This window comes from Ictidomys tridecemlineatus, chromosome 6 (assembly GCF_052094955.1).
Source record: "Ictidomys tridecemlineatus isolate mIctTri1 chromosome 6, mIctTri1.hap1, whole genome shotgun sequence".
NCBI lineage: Eukaryota > Metazoa > Chordata > Mammalia > Rodentia > Sciuridae > Ictidomys > Ictidomys tridecemlineatus.
This window is the reverse complement of record NC_135482.1, coordinates 117894188-117910995: the sequence shown is the minus strand read 5'-3', so window position 1 is coordinate 117910995 and position 16808 is coordinate 117894188. Positions and strand designations below refer to the sequence as shown.

The following is a 16808-nucleotide window of genomic DNA, read 5'->3' as shown; positions in this document are numbered from 1 at the left end:
AAATGTTAAAAGTATATGACTGATGCTTTGTGATGAAGTATTTCTTTGGGGTCATACATGGAGATGATTCTAGAATAAATATTCATGATACTGATGATAGATAATTGGTGCATTAAGAACTCTTATATCCCCTTCTCTGTATTTATCTAGTGCAAGGACAAAGAATGAGATTCATCATAATTTGATATTAAAATGTAAAATACTATGTCCCATGATCATAATTCTAATGGGAAAGATGTAAAACTGACAGAAATTATCATTAGTTGAATTGGTAGTATTAAGCTGACAATATCAAACAAATCTCATGAGTTTTCTGGACTAAAAGCAGTTAAGAACAATTATAAGAGAGTATGATTATTTTGTTATGACATGAAATTTATAATGAAATACTCTTTCATAAGGAAGCTAGATGTGTAGGAAGCATCCTTTGGGGCATGGCAAAAATTGGGCAACAGACCAGGGACTGGTATGCTTACAAAGATATTATAGCTTAAAGTTGAGAAGAGCTCAGTAGAAATCAATATACTTACCCTCACTAATGATGTTCTAATGAAGATACTAATCTCTTAGTTCCAGCTACTTTCTTGTGTGTAGTGCAAACAAGGCCTTACCACTAGAAAGATGATACCCTTGAGAGCTCAAACATGATCTGGACTAGACACCATGTCTGGGCTAGACACCATATCATATATTTATCACTTGATATAGTCATAACAACTATATCATTCTCATAGAGAAGTTTAAAAAGAAGCACCAGGGAGTTAGCAGCAAGTTGCCAAGGAGTAATAGCTGATATGAAAAAGTATTTAAATACAATTATTAAGTTACTTGAGCTTACAGAATGTGCCAACTCCTAGTAGGAGAAAAAAATCATTTTCCACTTCATGTAAGATAAGAAACAAAACAAAAGGCAATATGATTGTCTTCGTATTTACCATGGCAGAAAATCTACTGATAAAGAAGGTTGGGGATAAAGATCAGTGGTACTGTGCTTGCATAGCATGCATAAACCCTGGATTTAATTTTTTTTAAATTACTCCTTCACATCTTCATGAGTCTCTGATAAATGATTTCAAAGATACTGCAGTAGATGAAATGCCAGAAAAATAATTTTTAAAAATGCCAAAAATAATGATTGAATTCAAAAAGAATACAAATAAATAATTGCATAAATTAAGAAATTTACTGCAGGATACAAAAGAGCAATTTAATGAACAGAGATTCTGTATAAATACAGAGAAGGGGATATAAGAGTTCTTAATGCACTAATTATCTATCATCAAGCAAAATATTGAAAATAAAAGCTAAATAGCTCAAATAAAAAATTCAGCTAATGTAACACCCATAGACTAGACCAAGTATAGGTTGATAAAATTTCAAGTTCAGGTAGTAGCAAACCTCAAGAAATAAAAAGGAGAATGAACAGAACATTCAACCCCCTAGGATATTATTAAAGACTAAACTTTATGACTCATAAAGACCAAGCAATGGAGGTACAGGCTATAGGCATCACAAAACTGTTCAGTGAAATAACACCAAAAATTTTTCCAAATTTGGGAAAAGGTATGAAAACCTTGTACCTACAGGAAGCATTTAGAACCCCAAGCGTACTTAACCAGAAAAGAATGACTGTTTTTTCTATAACATAAAATTGACAAATACAAATCAAGAATTAATATTGAAAGCTATGAGAGAGAAGAATCAAAGCACTTATAAAGTAAACCCATCAAATGAGCAGCAGGTTTCTCAACAGAAACATTGAAGGAAATCCCTGAAGAAATAAACAAAGAAAAAAATTTGTAAGTCGATGGAAATGGGAGTCATAATGTTAAGCAGGATATTAGGAATACAAAGCCAAGGATTTCATGTTCTCCCTCATATGTGGATTATGAAAAACAATAATATCCTAAAAAATAGAAAAGATATTACTAGAGAAGGGAAAGGGGAGTTGAGGAGGGGGAGTGAGGGAAAATAAAGTGGGAACTAGGGAGGATGGATAAGATTCAAGTAAGATGTGCATATATGGATGTCAGAGTGAAATCCAATAATTTGTGCAAATAAGCAGTCAATATCTGTAGTTAAAAAGAATATCTCTTTTTAGAACAAATCTAAAATGCTATAATGTTACTAAAGAAACACAACACACCAATTTAAAAATCTTTTTTTATATATAAGAAAAACTATAAATCCATAAAACATCTTATATAAAACATATATTATATTTACAGTCAAAACTACTAATGTAAATCCATAAAACATCTTACATAAAATATATATTTATACAGTTAAAACTATTAATGTAATTTTTTTCAGATAACACTGTTTCAAACTTCCAATAATTAATTTCTTGAATAAGGTATTCAAAAATATTTAAAACAAATTTAAAAAATATGAATGCAATTTACAATTTGACTTTTTCACTACTCCTTTGTTACCAAAACATTTTTTATTCTTACTTACTTAGTAAGGTAGAAACAACAAGAGAGTTCACTGTCAGAATTCTTACCTTCTTTGGTATTTCTCCTCCTCATCTTACGTTTTTCTTCTGTACAGTCAAACATTATTTTCCTGTTGCCATGTATAGAAAAGCAACACAATTAGTATTTTAATACTGAATGAAAAATGTTAAACAAATAGATTAACTTGAGAGAATTTTAGACATCATAAGAGCTAACAACAGAATTTTATCCCATGTATTTCAAATTTGTGAGCTCTGTAAACATCCAATAACCATACAATTATTTGTATGGTTTTATGTTTTCATTTTATTTTGTATTGTTTTTGAGCTGAGGTTTCACCATGGTGGTGCGAAGGCTGGTCTTGAACTCTTGGGCTCAAGTGATCCTCCTGCCCCAGGCTCCCAAGTATCTGCAGTTAAGGTGCATGCCACTGCACTCAAAGGCTTGTAATGAAGAAGAAAAAAGAAAGGTGAAATAATTATGCATTAAGGACAATACTGCTCAATACATTAACTAGAGTAGCTTGACATAAAAAAAATGTCCTGAATTCAGATCCTCTCTCTGTAAACAATAGCTCTTTGATCTTGCACAAATCATTTCTCTTGGACTCAAGTCTCCTTCTAAAAAATAAGACCATACTTCATTAGTTTACCAGGTTGTTATGAAGATTTAAGGAGATAATATTAAAACATGCTAAGAAAAATAGTAATGAAGTAATTAGTTCTTTAATCCTGAATTATTCTGGAAAGCCAATTGTTATCACAGGATTTAATATTCAAATGTTAAGGTTATTGGAAAAATACTATTAGGTTTTTATTTTGGATATTGACTGTATTCTTCTTTAGGCCTCATAATTCAGGGCAAATCAGCATTGGGATAATTTAAAAATCCAATTTATTTATGAATATTTTATATCCTTAAATTACATAATATAATTTTCCCTGTTACGAAACTAAGCAATTGCACCCAGGGCAGAAAATTAACAAATGCCAAAACTGACTTGGCCTGCTACTATTCCTTCTCTATCAAGTCAAATGGAACCAGCAGATCTCTGTGAGAATGATGCTTAGTCTCCATGTTCATCTTCAGCTGACTTGGATGACAAAATCCTATTTTATACACAGATATTGATGTGTCAGTATGGGGCTTAACTGTCAGATATCTCAATTCTCTTAGATCTTAGAATGCTGCTTTTAATGACTTCCCAGTGAGGCAGAACTTGAAAATATTCTGAAGCCTTCAGGAAAATGGGCAAGTAATTTGAGAAATTTTCATCAAAATTGAAGAAAAATCACTAGAGATGCCAATTAAAGTCATCACACTTCCCCTTTGGAAACAGTAATATGAGACCTCCCCCTGTCAAAGAAAAGTGCTTCACAGGACATAATGAGGCTTTTGGGTACTGATCTGTTAGCAAACATGAAAGGAAACTGATCTCTTCCTATGACATTATTTAAAGTATCTGATAGTTTTTAAATGATTCCAACTAATATTTGCAGAAAAGACAAAGAATGACTCACCCTGAAGGTTTTGGCTAACACATGTGCTCTATGTAAGAATTTAAGTGGAGGACATGGTGTGCTTGCTCACTATGTGTGTGACTAAAGCTAGATGGCTCACATGCCAAAGCAGAATGCAGCTGCTTTGAGAATCATAAGTGAGTGTGGCCACACATGCATATGTGAACTTCAAAAACAAGTGTAACTTTCAAACCTACATTGTTCCATGAGGACTTAGAGACAGTGATCTGTCAGGACAACTGGGTAGTAAAAGTTAACCATTGCCACACTGCAAGACCATTTCTAATAGCAACACTGCAGCAATGAAATGACAGAAATGAATAATGATTTTAAAGTCCCTTATTTTCCCTTTCAGCTGTGTAGTAAAAGAGAACTGTCTTCCTTGAACTTAAAGAATTCACAGACCCTGGGGATATTCAAGAAGGAAAGTGAAAGAGCTAGCTCCCAGAGGAAAGTAAGAAGTTTTTTTTACTAAGCTGAGCATTTAAAAATGCAAATACCTAATAAGAAAAATCATAGTTGCCATAGTGGACATTATATTTGGAATGAAGTGGATAAGGCTGGGATCTATAAGGATAAACGTTTTAAAGTTCTAAGATATAGGCTGGAGGTGTATCTCAGTGGGAGAGGTCATGGTTGAGGACCTGGGTTCAATCCCCAACACCACAACACCAGCAGAAAAAGAAAAAGAAAGTCCTGTGAGATATCCTGCACTAATCACTACTGCTAATTAGCCTAGACTTCTGCAGTGTAAATGGCTGGTGAAGGGACTCAGTCACTGTCATTCCTAACATATTTGAACTATGAACACTCAAATGATACATAAGATGATAGTTGTGCTTATTTTCAACCTCCACTTAATGTTGATTAGTACTTTAATTAAAACACTTACATGTTGCAGCCACTAGCAACAGAATAACATAATGCAGTCCCTCCATCCACATCTTCCGCAAAGACATCAATGCCTCCTTCAATAAGAAGCTTGACTATATGTGGTGATTCATACCTCACTGCAAGCATGAGGGCTGTTCTAAAATAATGGAGAAATAATTTTGTTATTAGGTACTTTAAGAGCTAATTTTATGTATCTAATCAATTTAATATCTTGCTTTACATATCTTAACAGACATAAGCATGTTGGGGGATCATCTGTGCAAATCATCTCTCAGTCTAAATAGAAAAAAAAACAAAGAGGAAACTTCTTGTCCCAATAGGGAATTACATGGTAGAAGTTATAAACATAAAATCACTTGATGGACAATAACTGTGATGAGGCTATTTATTTGAAGTACATAAAAGATTTCAAAAGAAGAATGCCCCATTTCTTCCTCAGTCTGATGTAATATAACTCATAGTCAGCTTAAAAGTCAAGCAAACAAAGGCTGTGAGCAGGCTTAAAACAATTGCTATAATAATAATAGTGATAATCAGTCATTATTAATTCAGTTAATAACAATGAAAATAAGCATTTGGTAAGGACTAAAATCAACGTTTATGTTTCATCTTACAACCACCTTTCAAGCATGTTTTGAATGAAAAGAATTTTTTTCATATCAGGAAATATATTTAGTGATAAGTAATGTTTCCAAAGTGTCACACTTTGTAACTAAGAAAGCTGGAAATGCAACACAGTCATTTGTGAATTTAAAGCCTATCTCCTTTCTCATCACTACAAACCTATTTCTTCATTAAAGAAACTGTATATGCCATTAAAGCTGTTTTTCTTCCCTCAGCCCTAGCCAATTAGAATTAAAAGCATCAGGGCTGGGGTTGTAGCTCAATGGTAGAGAACTTGCCTAGCACACGTGAGACACTGAGTTCAATCCTCAGCACCATTGAAAAATAAATACATAAAATAAAGGTATCGTGTCCATCTACAACTAAACAATGTATTTTTAAAAGAAAGAAATCATGCAAATAAAAACTACTCTAAAATTTTATCTCACTCCAGTGAGAATGGTGGCTGTGAAGAAGACAAGCAACAATAAGTGTTGGCAAAAATGTGGGGAAAAATGTACACTCATACATTGATGGTGGGACTGAAAATTGGTGCAGCCAATCTGGAAAGCAGTATGGACACTCCTTAGAAAACTTGGAATGTGACCACATTTGGACCCAGCTATCCCATTCCTCAGTCTATACCCTAAAGACTTAAAATAGCAAACTACAGTGACACAGCCACTTCAATGTTTATAGCAGCGCAATTCACAATTGCTAAACTGTGGAAGCAACTTAGATTCCCTTCAATAGATGAAGAAACTGTCGTACATATATACAATGAAATATTACAATTGAAAAAGAATAAAATTATGGTATTTACAGGTAAATGGATGGAGTTGGAGAATATCATGCTAAAGGAAATAAGCCAATCTCAAAAAAACAGGGACTAAATGTTTTCTCTGATAAGTGGATGCTAATCCATATGGAGGGAGCAGGGGGTGAGTAGAGGAACCTTGGTTTGGGAAAAGGGGAGGAATGAGGGGATAAAGGCAGGAAATACAGTGGAATGAGGTGGATATCATTACATGTACATTTGCACAAATGGTGTGACCCTACTTCATGAACAACCAGAGAAGTGAAAAATTCTGCTCCATTTGTATTTAATGAGTTGAAGAGCTTTCTACTGCTATGCACGACTGATTAGAACTAATAAAAAGTCCTGAAAAAGGGAAGAAAAACATCAAAATATATTAGAAAATGGACATCTAGCAACAGAAATTAATGCTCAATTAGGAATAAGTTAACATCAATATTCTTCAAAAAAAGCAATTTAGAGTCATCCAAAAGGAAAAAAAAAAGTCATCAAAGTCTATTTATGCTCAATATAACCTTTTAAAGGAAACGTATAAGAAATAGAAGTTAAAATTACAATAGAGAGGTTAAGAAATACATTATTCAATCAAAAAATGACAAAGTCCATATTTATTTAAAACTTTTGTTGTTTTAGTCAGCTTTTTAACAACTGTGACTAAAGGACAAAACCAGCACAATTGTAGAAGAGAAAACATTTATTCAAGGGCTCATTGGAGTCAGAGGTCTTAGTCCATAGAATCCAGCTCCATATCCAGGGGCTCAAGGTGAGGCTGAATATTATGATCTGAGAGTGTGGCAGAGGGAAGCAGCTCACATCCTGATCATGGTGATCAGGAAGCAGAGGGAGAGAGAGAGATCTGCGCTTGCCAGACGCAAACATATATTCTAAAGCCATGGCCCCAATTCCCACCTCCTCCAGCCACACCCTTTGACACCTCAGACACTTCAGTTACCAGTCAGTTAATCAGTTAATCCCTGTCACGGGATTAATTCATTGATTGGGTTAAGACTCTCACAACCCAATTATTTCTCCTCTGAACCTTCTTGCATTGTCTCACAGGTAAGCTTTTGGGGGATACCTCATATCCAAACCATAACACATGTGAACAAAAAAATCAACTATTTCTACCTAAAACATGGTTTGTGTTCATATTTTTCACTCTACCCCAATATGTATAAATTAATATTCTTCTTCCCATTAATTTAATATTTGGCTTGAATGAGTGTTTTTAAAGAATAAACTACTATACCTTCCTCTCATGTCAACCGCATGTATATTTGCTTTCGCCTTAATTAAAAATTCTGCCATACGGTGTTTGTTTTCCTTTAGGGCAAGTAAAAGTGGGGTGCAGCCATCCTGGAAAACAACAAAAACAATTTATTAACAATTTTGCTTATTTCTCAATTGAACTCAAAATCTTATAACACACCTCACAAACATAAACGTAAACACTATAAAATAAATGAAGAGCAGCCTCTTCCTTCTAGCATCCTGCACTTCCACATGAATGCTCTTTCCCCTTACAATGGGTTATGTGATTGCCACTATCTCCCATCAAAACCAAACACTTCTTGAGGACAGGGTATGTATCTTTTTTCTCTATGACCCCATACCTGAAGCAAAGTAGTAAAAGGGCTTAAGTATCCTATTGAATACATGGGCTAAACTTTTATCTCTAGAGCTGGGTTTATCAATCAATATTCCAAAGAATTTCTAATTTTACAGAAATACCAAGATTCATCAAAAAATTTCATTGATTCACTATTAGAAAAATACCACAGAATTGTGCATTATGCATCCATTAGTAAGGACATCCGTGTACCATTGCTAACACTAATTTGACAACACTTTTTCATAGCAGACATTCACTTATGAAGAATTCAAGTTATAGGGATACAGTTCTAAGAGTTATCCAATAACATGGGAGGTTCCTCCATGCAACACAAATCCTGTTGAATCTCCTCTATATAGTTCAAGATCTTAGACAACAATATAAGGCACTCCCGTTCCACTAGGAAAATACACTCTTGAGTTAAGAGAGAGAGGCTTCTAAAAAGTAGGCCCAAATCTCCATCATGTCGGATTTGGCCCCAACTTCCTTAATAAGACTCCTATACACAATAATTAAAACCAAGAATCAATAAATAAGATGGAATCAAATTAAAAGTTTTCTTCTCAGCAAGAGAAACAGTGAAGTGAACAGAGAACCTACAGAATGGGAACAAATCTTCACCACAAGCATATCAGATACAGCACTAATCTATACGATATATAAAGCACTCAAAAACTTCAACACCAAAAAAAAAAAAAGAAAAACAAATAACCCAATCAATAAATGGGCCAAGGAACTAAACAGATACTTCTCAGAAGAGGATATATAATCAATCAACAAATATATAAAAAATATTCAACAACTCTAGCAAGTAGAGAAATGCAAATCAGAACTACTCTAAGATTTCATCTCACTCCAGTCAGAATGACAGCTATCAAGAATACAAACAACAATAAGTGTTGGTGAGCATGTGGGGGAAAAGGCACACTCATATGTTGCTGGAAGGACTGCAAATTGGTGTAGCTAATCTGGAAAGCAGAATGGAGATTCCTTGGAAAACTTGGAATGGAAACACCATTTGACCCAGCTATCCCACTCCTCAGTTTATACCCAAAGGATTTAAAAACAGCATCCTACAGTGATGCAACCACATCAGTGCTTATAGCAGCATAATTCACAATAGCTAAATTGTAGAACCAATTCGGATGCCCTTCAGTAGATGAATGAATAGAGATACTTTGGTATGTATACATAATGGAATAGTACTCACCATTAAAAGAGAAAAAAAATCATGGCAATTGCAAAAAATGGATGGAGTTAGAGAATATAATGCTAAGTGAAGTGAGCCAAGCCCCAAAAAACAAAGGCTGAATGTTTTCTTTGATATGAGGATGCTGACTCATAATGGTGATGGTAGGGGGAACATGGAAGGAATGGAGAAACTTTACAAAGGGGAAGGAGGGGATGGGAGGGGGCATGGGTGCAGGAAAGACAGTGGAATGAGTTAGACATCATTACCCTAAGTACATGTAGGAAGACACAAATGGTGTGAAAATACTTTGTGTACAACCAGAGACTTTGAAAAAATGTGCTCTATATGTGTAATATGAAATGAGTTGCATTTCTCTGTCATATACAGCAAATTAGAATACATAAATAATTCAATAAAAAAGAGAGAGGCTTCAAATGAACTTTGAGTCATTTGGTACCTGTGTTTTCTCCTATTATAAGATGAAAGATATTACTCTTACATGTTAGAAAGTTAATACAAAATGTATTCATAATAATCATCCTGGGACCATAATGCACATCCACTTTACCAAATTCTTTTTTATTCTGGTTCCATTTGAATTGCTGCTTAAAGATATTTATAATTTTAGACAAACTAGAATTCAGAAATTTTGTGTATCAATAAAAGTCTTATACTGATCTACATGAACTATTTTTAGCATCATAAAAGACTAAAGAGACAAAGCTGAGGACAAAGATATAATACTGCTTACACAATGTGTATGCTCTCCACCTAACTATGAGTAGCCTAATGAAGCTTATAGAAACTCTAATGGGAATATAATTTATGTCGTACATATAAGTAAAAGGTTTGAAAAGCATAAATTTATAAATTCTAAAATTCCATTTCAAAGAGATTAATATAGTCCATAAGCCATGTTCTTATAAATTAATATAAACTATCATGAAACCATGAAATTGTAAATTAAGTATAAAACAGGAGTTATAAAACTTCTTATAGGGCAAAGTATGGGATTCTGAGTGAATGAATGCTGTAGCTATCCAGCACAATCTGGGGAACACCCATGCCAGGTATGAAGGGGCACCTGAGCAAAGCGTACCACATGGTAACATGGGCTCAAAGGAGACTCCACATGGTTCTTCAAGAGAAGCTTGAACTCCATATTTCCACACAAGTCTCCTGAATTTTAAATGTGGAGTCAATTTATGTACACTTATATTAAGTAAATATATCCATAAGATAAAAAAGTTCCAACATTTGCTACTCTTCTAATCAAGAAAATCCTGCTTATAAACAACATCTGTTGACTTATGTCACTGTCAAAATAAATGTATTTCAAATATTTTGGAAATAAAGGTGGGGATGTTTACCTTGTTTTGAGCTTCAATATCTGCATTATGTAAAAGCAGTTTTGCTGCCACTGATGTGTTGTTAGTACAGGCAGCATGGTGGAGAGGAGTTCCACCATTGGGATCCTGAACATTTACATCGGCACCATTTTCTAGAAGAATAGTTGCACATTCTTCTTCTTGCTGTTGGATGGCCTGTTGGTTTGGTAACAAGAAATAGATTGTCAATTTCAAGAATTCAACACAAACGTTCCATGGGATTTACTAATTAGTTATATTTAAATGATATTAATCAATTTTTCCTCTAAGTATGTAAATATAGTTTATCCTTCACAGAAATACTTTGCTACATCTACCTTAATCAGAGGTGTGTTGTTGTCACTGTCACAGAGGTGAATGTCGCATTTGTTCTTTACTAGAAAATCCACCACTTCTGTCTGGCCATAGGCACATGCGTAATGTAGAGGAGTCCTACAAAAGTAAGATTTGTTAGGAGGTCATAGAGCTTCCATTTAAATCAGACAATTATTCATGCCACTGTAAACATTAGATAGCATATAATTCCTCTCCCTTCAAAACAATTTCTTCAGAAGAAACAACAATCTTTATTAGCTGTTATTACAGCTAATTAATGAAAATTAATGAAAGATTAGCTCATTCTAGCTGCCTGTTCCACTGACTTCTTTCCTCCCCCACCATACCCCCCCCCAGGCTGAGGATTAAACTGAAGGGCACTCAACACTGAGCCATATCCAGAGCCCTTTTAATTTTTCACTTTCTGCCATGGTCTCACTAAGTTGCCCAGGCTCATGTTGAACTTGCAATTTTTCTGCCTCACCTTCCCTCTCAAATCACTGACTTATATTACAAGTATGCACCATTGCTTCTGACACCAGTGAATCTTGATTTTGGTTGTGTATTGTTAATAATTTTTCAGATGTATTTTAAGGACTAAGTATTTCAATTTTTAAAATGTTTATTTACACATAAAAGAAAGGCCCATCACCCATCCATGGTGCCTTACCTTAAGTGAAATGTGATAACACAATTTATCAATGGATGTTCTAGTCATATGAGTGACATTTCAATAAGTTTTAGTTACAAAAAGTACTATAGATAAAGAGGGTTGAATAAGAAAACATCAATAGACCAAATTTAAAGCAAAGTTATTCTTGCTTTTTTTTTTCAAGAAACAAAGCCAACAGAAATGTATGATTCAAAAGAATTAGTATGTTTCACATTGTTCAGTATTTAGATTTGTAGTCCTTAAGTAAATTGAATATATCCAATACTTAATATCAGTATTAATGTGATCTTAACTTTTTAAATGGGCAGTTTACAAACTCTTATCTCCAGAAGTGCTTTTGTTTGAAAAGCCTGAGGAAATTCTTCACTTCAAATTGAGTTCTATTAGTTCAGTTTTAAATCTCCAGTCAGGGAAACATGAAGTTTTTAAGAAAGGAGGATCTCAGAAATAGTAAAATATGTCAAATATTTTGAATAATAGGTATTCAGGATATGAGTGGTGAGTAAATGAAATGAAAAGTATACTTGGGGAGTTCAGTGTGTGGTGTTTTTTTGCTTGTTTGTTTGTCATTCTCTACTGGGAATTGAATCCAGGGGCACTTAAACACTGAGCAGCAGCCACAGTCTTTTTGATTTTTCATTTTGAGACAGTGTCCCCCTAAGTTGCTAAGGGCCTCTCTAAATTGCTGAGACTGGCTTTGAACTTGAGATCCTTCTACCTCAGCCTCACATATTTCTGGGATTACAGATTTACACAAAGGCACCTGGTGGGAAGTTCAGCATTTTTAAACAAAAGTTTTATAAATTAAAGCAATACTTTCAACAATATTTATATTTGCTTTCTTTTACTTTCTTAAGAATGTAACCAAAACAAAACGATAAACCTACAATTGCATTTATGAAATGAATCTGTATGGAATGAAACATACATCTATAGCAAATGTATAGGCACTAATATCTACAAGCACAGATGAAAAGATTATCTTTTCTTCTGAAGAGGCTAAAAGTTGGCTAAAGATAACAATCTACAGAAACAAGATTTATCTCCCTGCTTCTCCCAAAGATTATTTTATTAACAAGTAGTTCTCATTAAAACTTTTACACATATGCATTTTAGAAATAACAGATAAGGAAAAGGAAAAATAGAAGCCAATGTGGAATTTTTCCAAAACTTCCCACATGGAAGTTGAAAAAAAGCAGAACACAGAAAATGTCAAAATACTGCATTACTACAGAGCATATTAACTGCTGTCAATGAAGCTAAGGTAGAAACAAACAGAAAGATAAGGAGGAATTGCCAAATATTGGAGATAAAATAAACATTAAACAAAAGAGGAAAAGAAATCTTTACTCATAATTTGAATGCTGAAAATAATGGCTCAGTGTTTAAATTTTACTACATTTTTTTATATATTTGTGCCTAACACAAGACCACAATCTATTTGTGTGTATGTACTATCAAGCTTCGTTTTCACTTGATATTCAAAAAGACATCTTCTCAGGTCAACATACATTTATATCTTTGTTACCTCTAATGGTTATATAATATTTCATGCTAGAAATGCACTGCATTTTCTTACTACAATCAATTCTATGAGTCCTTTTTAACACACTGCTATATTAAGTCATGCATATTTTATAATATCCTAAAGATAGTATAAAGAAATTGATATGTACAGAAATAAACATTATTAAAATGTACAATACTATCATTTATTTTAGAATTCATAAGGAACTCAACCCTTAAGCAGCAACATAAGTACCACTACTCTTCATCCTCACAAGTATTGTAGCTAAAAACTGTATTTCATTTATCATTAAATTCCTTCTCTTACCAGGGACACAAAGTCCTTTTTCCTATATACACAGGTCACTTGTGCATCCGAAAAAAAGTACTTTCCCTAATTTAAATTATAAGGTTCAGGGGCTCTGGAATACAGCTTAATGGCAGAGCACTCGAATAGAAAGTTCAAGGTAATAGGATCAAACCCCAGGAACAAAATTAAAAACTAAAAGAGAAAAAGAACAAAAGGAAGCCTTGTTTTTCAGTTCATTCTTTCTAAGAACTTTGTCCACATAAAATGTGTACAGAAGGATTTGTTTTCTTCTAATATTTTTCTCATTTTGCATTATTTAAAATTAATAATCCATATTGTATCAGGGAATTATTTTTGTGACATAAAAATCCAGCTAGTTTTCTACCATTATTACACATTTCATTGACACAATTATTTTTCTACGAATATGATATTCATCAGTAGCACATTCTAAACTTTTTCAGATATTTGGGTGTTTCTTGTTTTATTCTGTTCTACTCATTTATCTGCCTTTTGTCTGTTGGCAAACAATATGTGACAGTTGATGGGGAATTTGGTATACAGACAGGCAAGTCTTTACTACAAACACTTTGTTAGTGTCATAATTATCCTAAAAGTTTGTATGTAGAACTCAAAAATGATTAAGGTCTGACATTTTTATTTGATTATTTGAAACTGTTAACCATAGAAAGAGCTCAGACTTTGGTAATAATAAATATTTCTCTTAAAATACACCACACCAGGGTTCAGGCTCTGGCTATTCCAAGTGTCCTGAGAACAAGCCAGAGAAGGGGCACTAGGGCAGCAGCTTACAATCTGTGCAGCCTGTGCATACCCTGCCTGCAATCATCTTGGCCCTGGTGACTGAGAGCCTGTACCATTGGATGCAGTGAACAGATGTTCTGATCTCTGTGCCTAAATAAACAAAAGAACAAGAATGGATAACTGCAGAAAATGATACCTGAATGGATAACTACAGAAAATGATACCTGGACAGCATAAATCTGCAGATTTGCATTTAAAGCATTTAGTGAATTTTCCTTAGTGTGATCAGCGTGAAGGGGTGACAAGATTGAAAACCCACAATGTGCTTTGGAGAATGTGAATGCTCCCATGCATGACTTCTATTCTACTGTCTCAGAATTCATTAAAGTTAACTTAGCACTTACAGAAAAAAAAAAACAGGGGTTCTCAATAATCAGATTAAGAAAATGGTTGATTGGTCAAGAGACACTGAGAACACATGAACTAGAAAGTAAAGTATATGAGAAGCAAGAAATGCATAAAGAGGAGTAGAAGTGGCAACCCTAAGAAAACTAATGTAAAAAACAACTGTAAAACTGAAATCAGAACAGAGAACAAAGAATCATCTGCCCACATCAAAGACCCTTACAAGGTTGCAGATTAGACAAAATGTAAACATAAGTATACAGCAATAAAGAATAGTGGTGTAATTATATTATGAATGATTTTTTTTATATAATGAACTTTCCCACCTGGACTATAATATACTTTTTATTTTTTCTATTTTTATTGATTCTTCTTAGTGAGACATAATATTAGGGTTAGGGTTAGGATTAGGGTTAGGGCTAGAGCTAGGGCTAAGGTGGCATAGGCCCAGGCTGGGTGAAGACACAGGTCAGCTCCCTCCAGCCTCAGGCAGATGATCCTTCTCGCTAACCCTTCCATGTCTTCCCTGGCTCTTTCCCCTAGGCAGCTAGAACAGAATGCAAGTCCCCGCTAGGGCAGGACCCAGGGACAGAAGTGTGGACCCAGCAAAGCTCCTAGCCCAGACACTGCCCAGCTTTGGGTTGCCCCCAATGTGTCGGCCCCTGCCGCTGCTTCTCAGCCCCCTTAACGAGGTTCTGGCGCCCACTGTGCTCTGTCCCCTTGGTGAGCAGCTCTGCAGTGCTGGCTGGCCAGCCTCCTGAGGGGATATGTCCGCACCAGGGAAACCGGCTAATTTTTTTTTTTTCGTGTAGCTGCTTAACAAGAGGGCCTGGACGTCAGACTGCCCCAAGGTCTACAGGTGCTAAAGAGTCCCTGAGGTTGTTAAAGCCAAGCATCCAGATAAAACAAGGCCACCTTTCTGCCCTATCCTCCAGGGAATGGCCTGGATGACGCTGGCTTCTTCTCCATCGGCTCTGCCTCCCCCATGAGGTCCCTTGCACCAGGGGCTGCCGGCCTCTTGGACTCTATTACCTGTTCTTCTTATCTATGTCATTGACATGACAGCTCCCTCGAAGAAGGAGACGCGTCACTTCCTCCAAGTCGCCATCCCTGGCAGCTTTGTGTAGGCGGCCTATGGGATTGTAGCCCACGACCCTAGCTCGCAGTCCAATGGCGCCCAGGGTCTTCCGAAAAGTGTTCATCCTTCTCCGGGGGCTAGGGTGGAGGTCAGAGGCCACCTACTGTGTGAAGAACAGTTGGAAGAGGTAAGTCCCCCGTAGGGCAGGACCCAGGCACAAAGGGGCAGACCTGCCCAACGGGCAGACCTGGCACAGGCCCTAAACCTGCTCAGGGATCCCCCCCAACTTGTCAGGAGGCTTACTCCTGCACTCTGCCGCTTCTCAGCCTCTTCGCTGCTGAGGTCCAGACGCGGCTCCGCTCAGGGCGCCAACTCCCGCAAAAACGGTTGTTGCTCACACGTGCATGTGCATGCACGTGCACAGGAGTGCCATGAGATCTGTCTAACCATCGGCGCTAACTGCACTCCTGCGCACGTGCATGTTCATGCACGTGCACGTGCGCAGAGTGCCACGGGATCTGTCTAACCGTCAGCGATAACTGCACTCCTGCGCACGTGCATGTGCATGTAGATAACTGGGACCCTGAGTTATCGCGGCGGGACGACGGAGCTCCGGGCGCAGCTCTGGTGCCGGCGGTGGGACCATGGACTGGTGAGTGCGGGCTGCCAGTTGCTTCCAGGCTCTGGGGCCAGGCAGCCTCTTGGGGAGGGGCGGGCGCGGGGCCGGGCCCCCAGCGGCCCGCGGTCCAGTGAAGTTGCGGCAACGCGCCGCTCGCGCTCCAGCCAGGCGGCGGGGCCGACTGTGGGCCGGGCCTCGCCGGGCCGCCCAGCTGCGTCCTCTGGTCTGGTTGCAGCGTCAGCCGAGGCTTCCCGCCATAGCGGCCCGGCAGCCCTCCTCTCCCGCGCCCTAGGTCTTCTCCGACCCCCACGATGGTTGGTGAGCGCAACGGGAGAGCTGTCCGCATTCCTGGCCGCAGGTTGCGCTTGGGCCTTTACTCGTGGCCCAGCCCCCGCGTGCCCACCGGGTAATGACAGTGTTACATTTAGGGTTTAGTTTTGGTTTAGTATTATGCATAGGGTTTGGTTTAGGCCTAGGGTTATCAGAAGGGTTAGGATTATCGTTAGGGTAATGGATAGGGTTAGCCCTAAGATTACTGCTAGGGTTATGCATAGGATTAGAATAGTTTGGGGGTTAGGGCTAAGTTAAGGGCTAAAGCTAGGTTTATGAATTGGATTAAAGCTAGGTTTTGGGTTAGTTTAGGGCTAGGGTT

At 36.7% G+C, this 16808-nt stretch overlaps 2 protein-coding genes across 2 annotated transcripts in view; both read right to left on the bottom strand.

The window, feature by feature from the left end:
• Positions 1-3245, bottom strand: part of LOC144365098 (uncharacterized) — a 41351-nt gene extending 38106 nt beyond the window's left edge. Inside the window, exon 1 of the mRNA XM_078015908.1 lies at positions 2507-3245. Within this exon, the coding sequence (XP_077872034.1) occupies positions 2507-2561 (55 nt within the window). The 5' untranslated portion in view covers positions 2562-3245. The remainder of the gene's footprint in view (positions 1-2506) is intronic.
• Positions 3246-3394: 149 nt separating this feature from the next.
• On the bottom strand, positions 3395-16238 carry LOC144364779 (uncharacterized). The gene is made up of 5 exons (XM_078015638.1): positions 15492-16238; positions 10803-10917; positions 10468-10641; positions 7543-7649; positions 3395-5009 (listed from the first exon to the last, which is right to left on the bottom strand). Exons 1-5 carry the CDS (start codon positions 15659-15661, stop codon positions 4868-4870), a joined length of 708 nt encoding a protein of 235 aa, XP_077871764.1. The 5' UTR covers positions 15662-16238; the 3' UTR covers positions 3395-4867.
• Between the last annotated feature and the right edge of the window lie 570 nt (positions 16239-16808).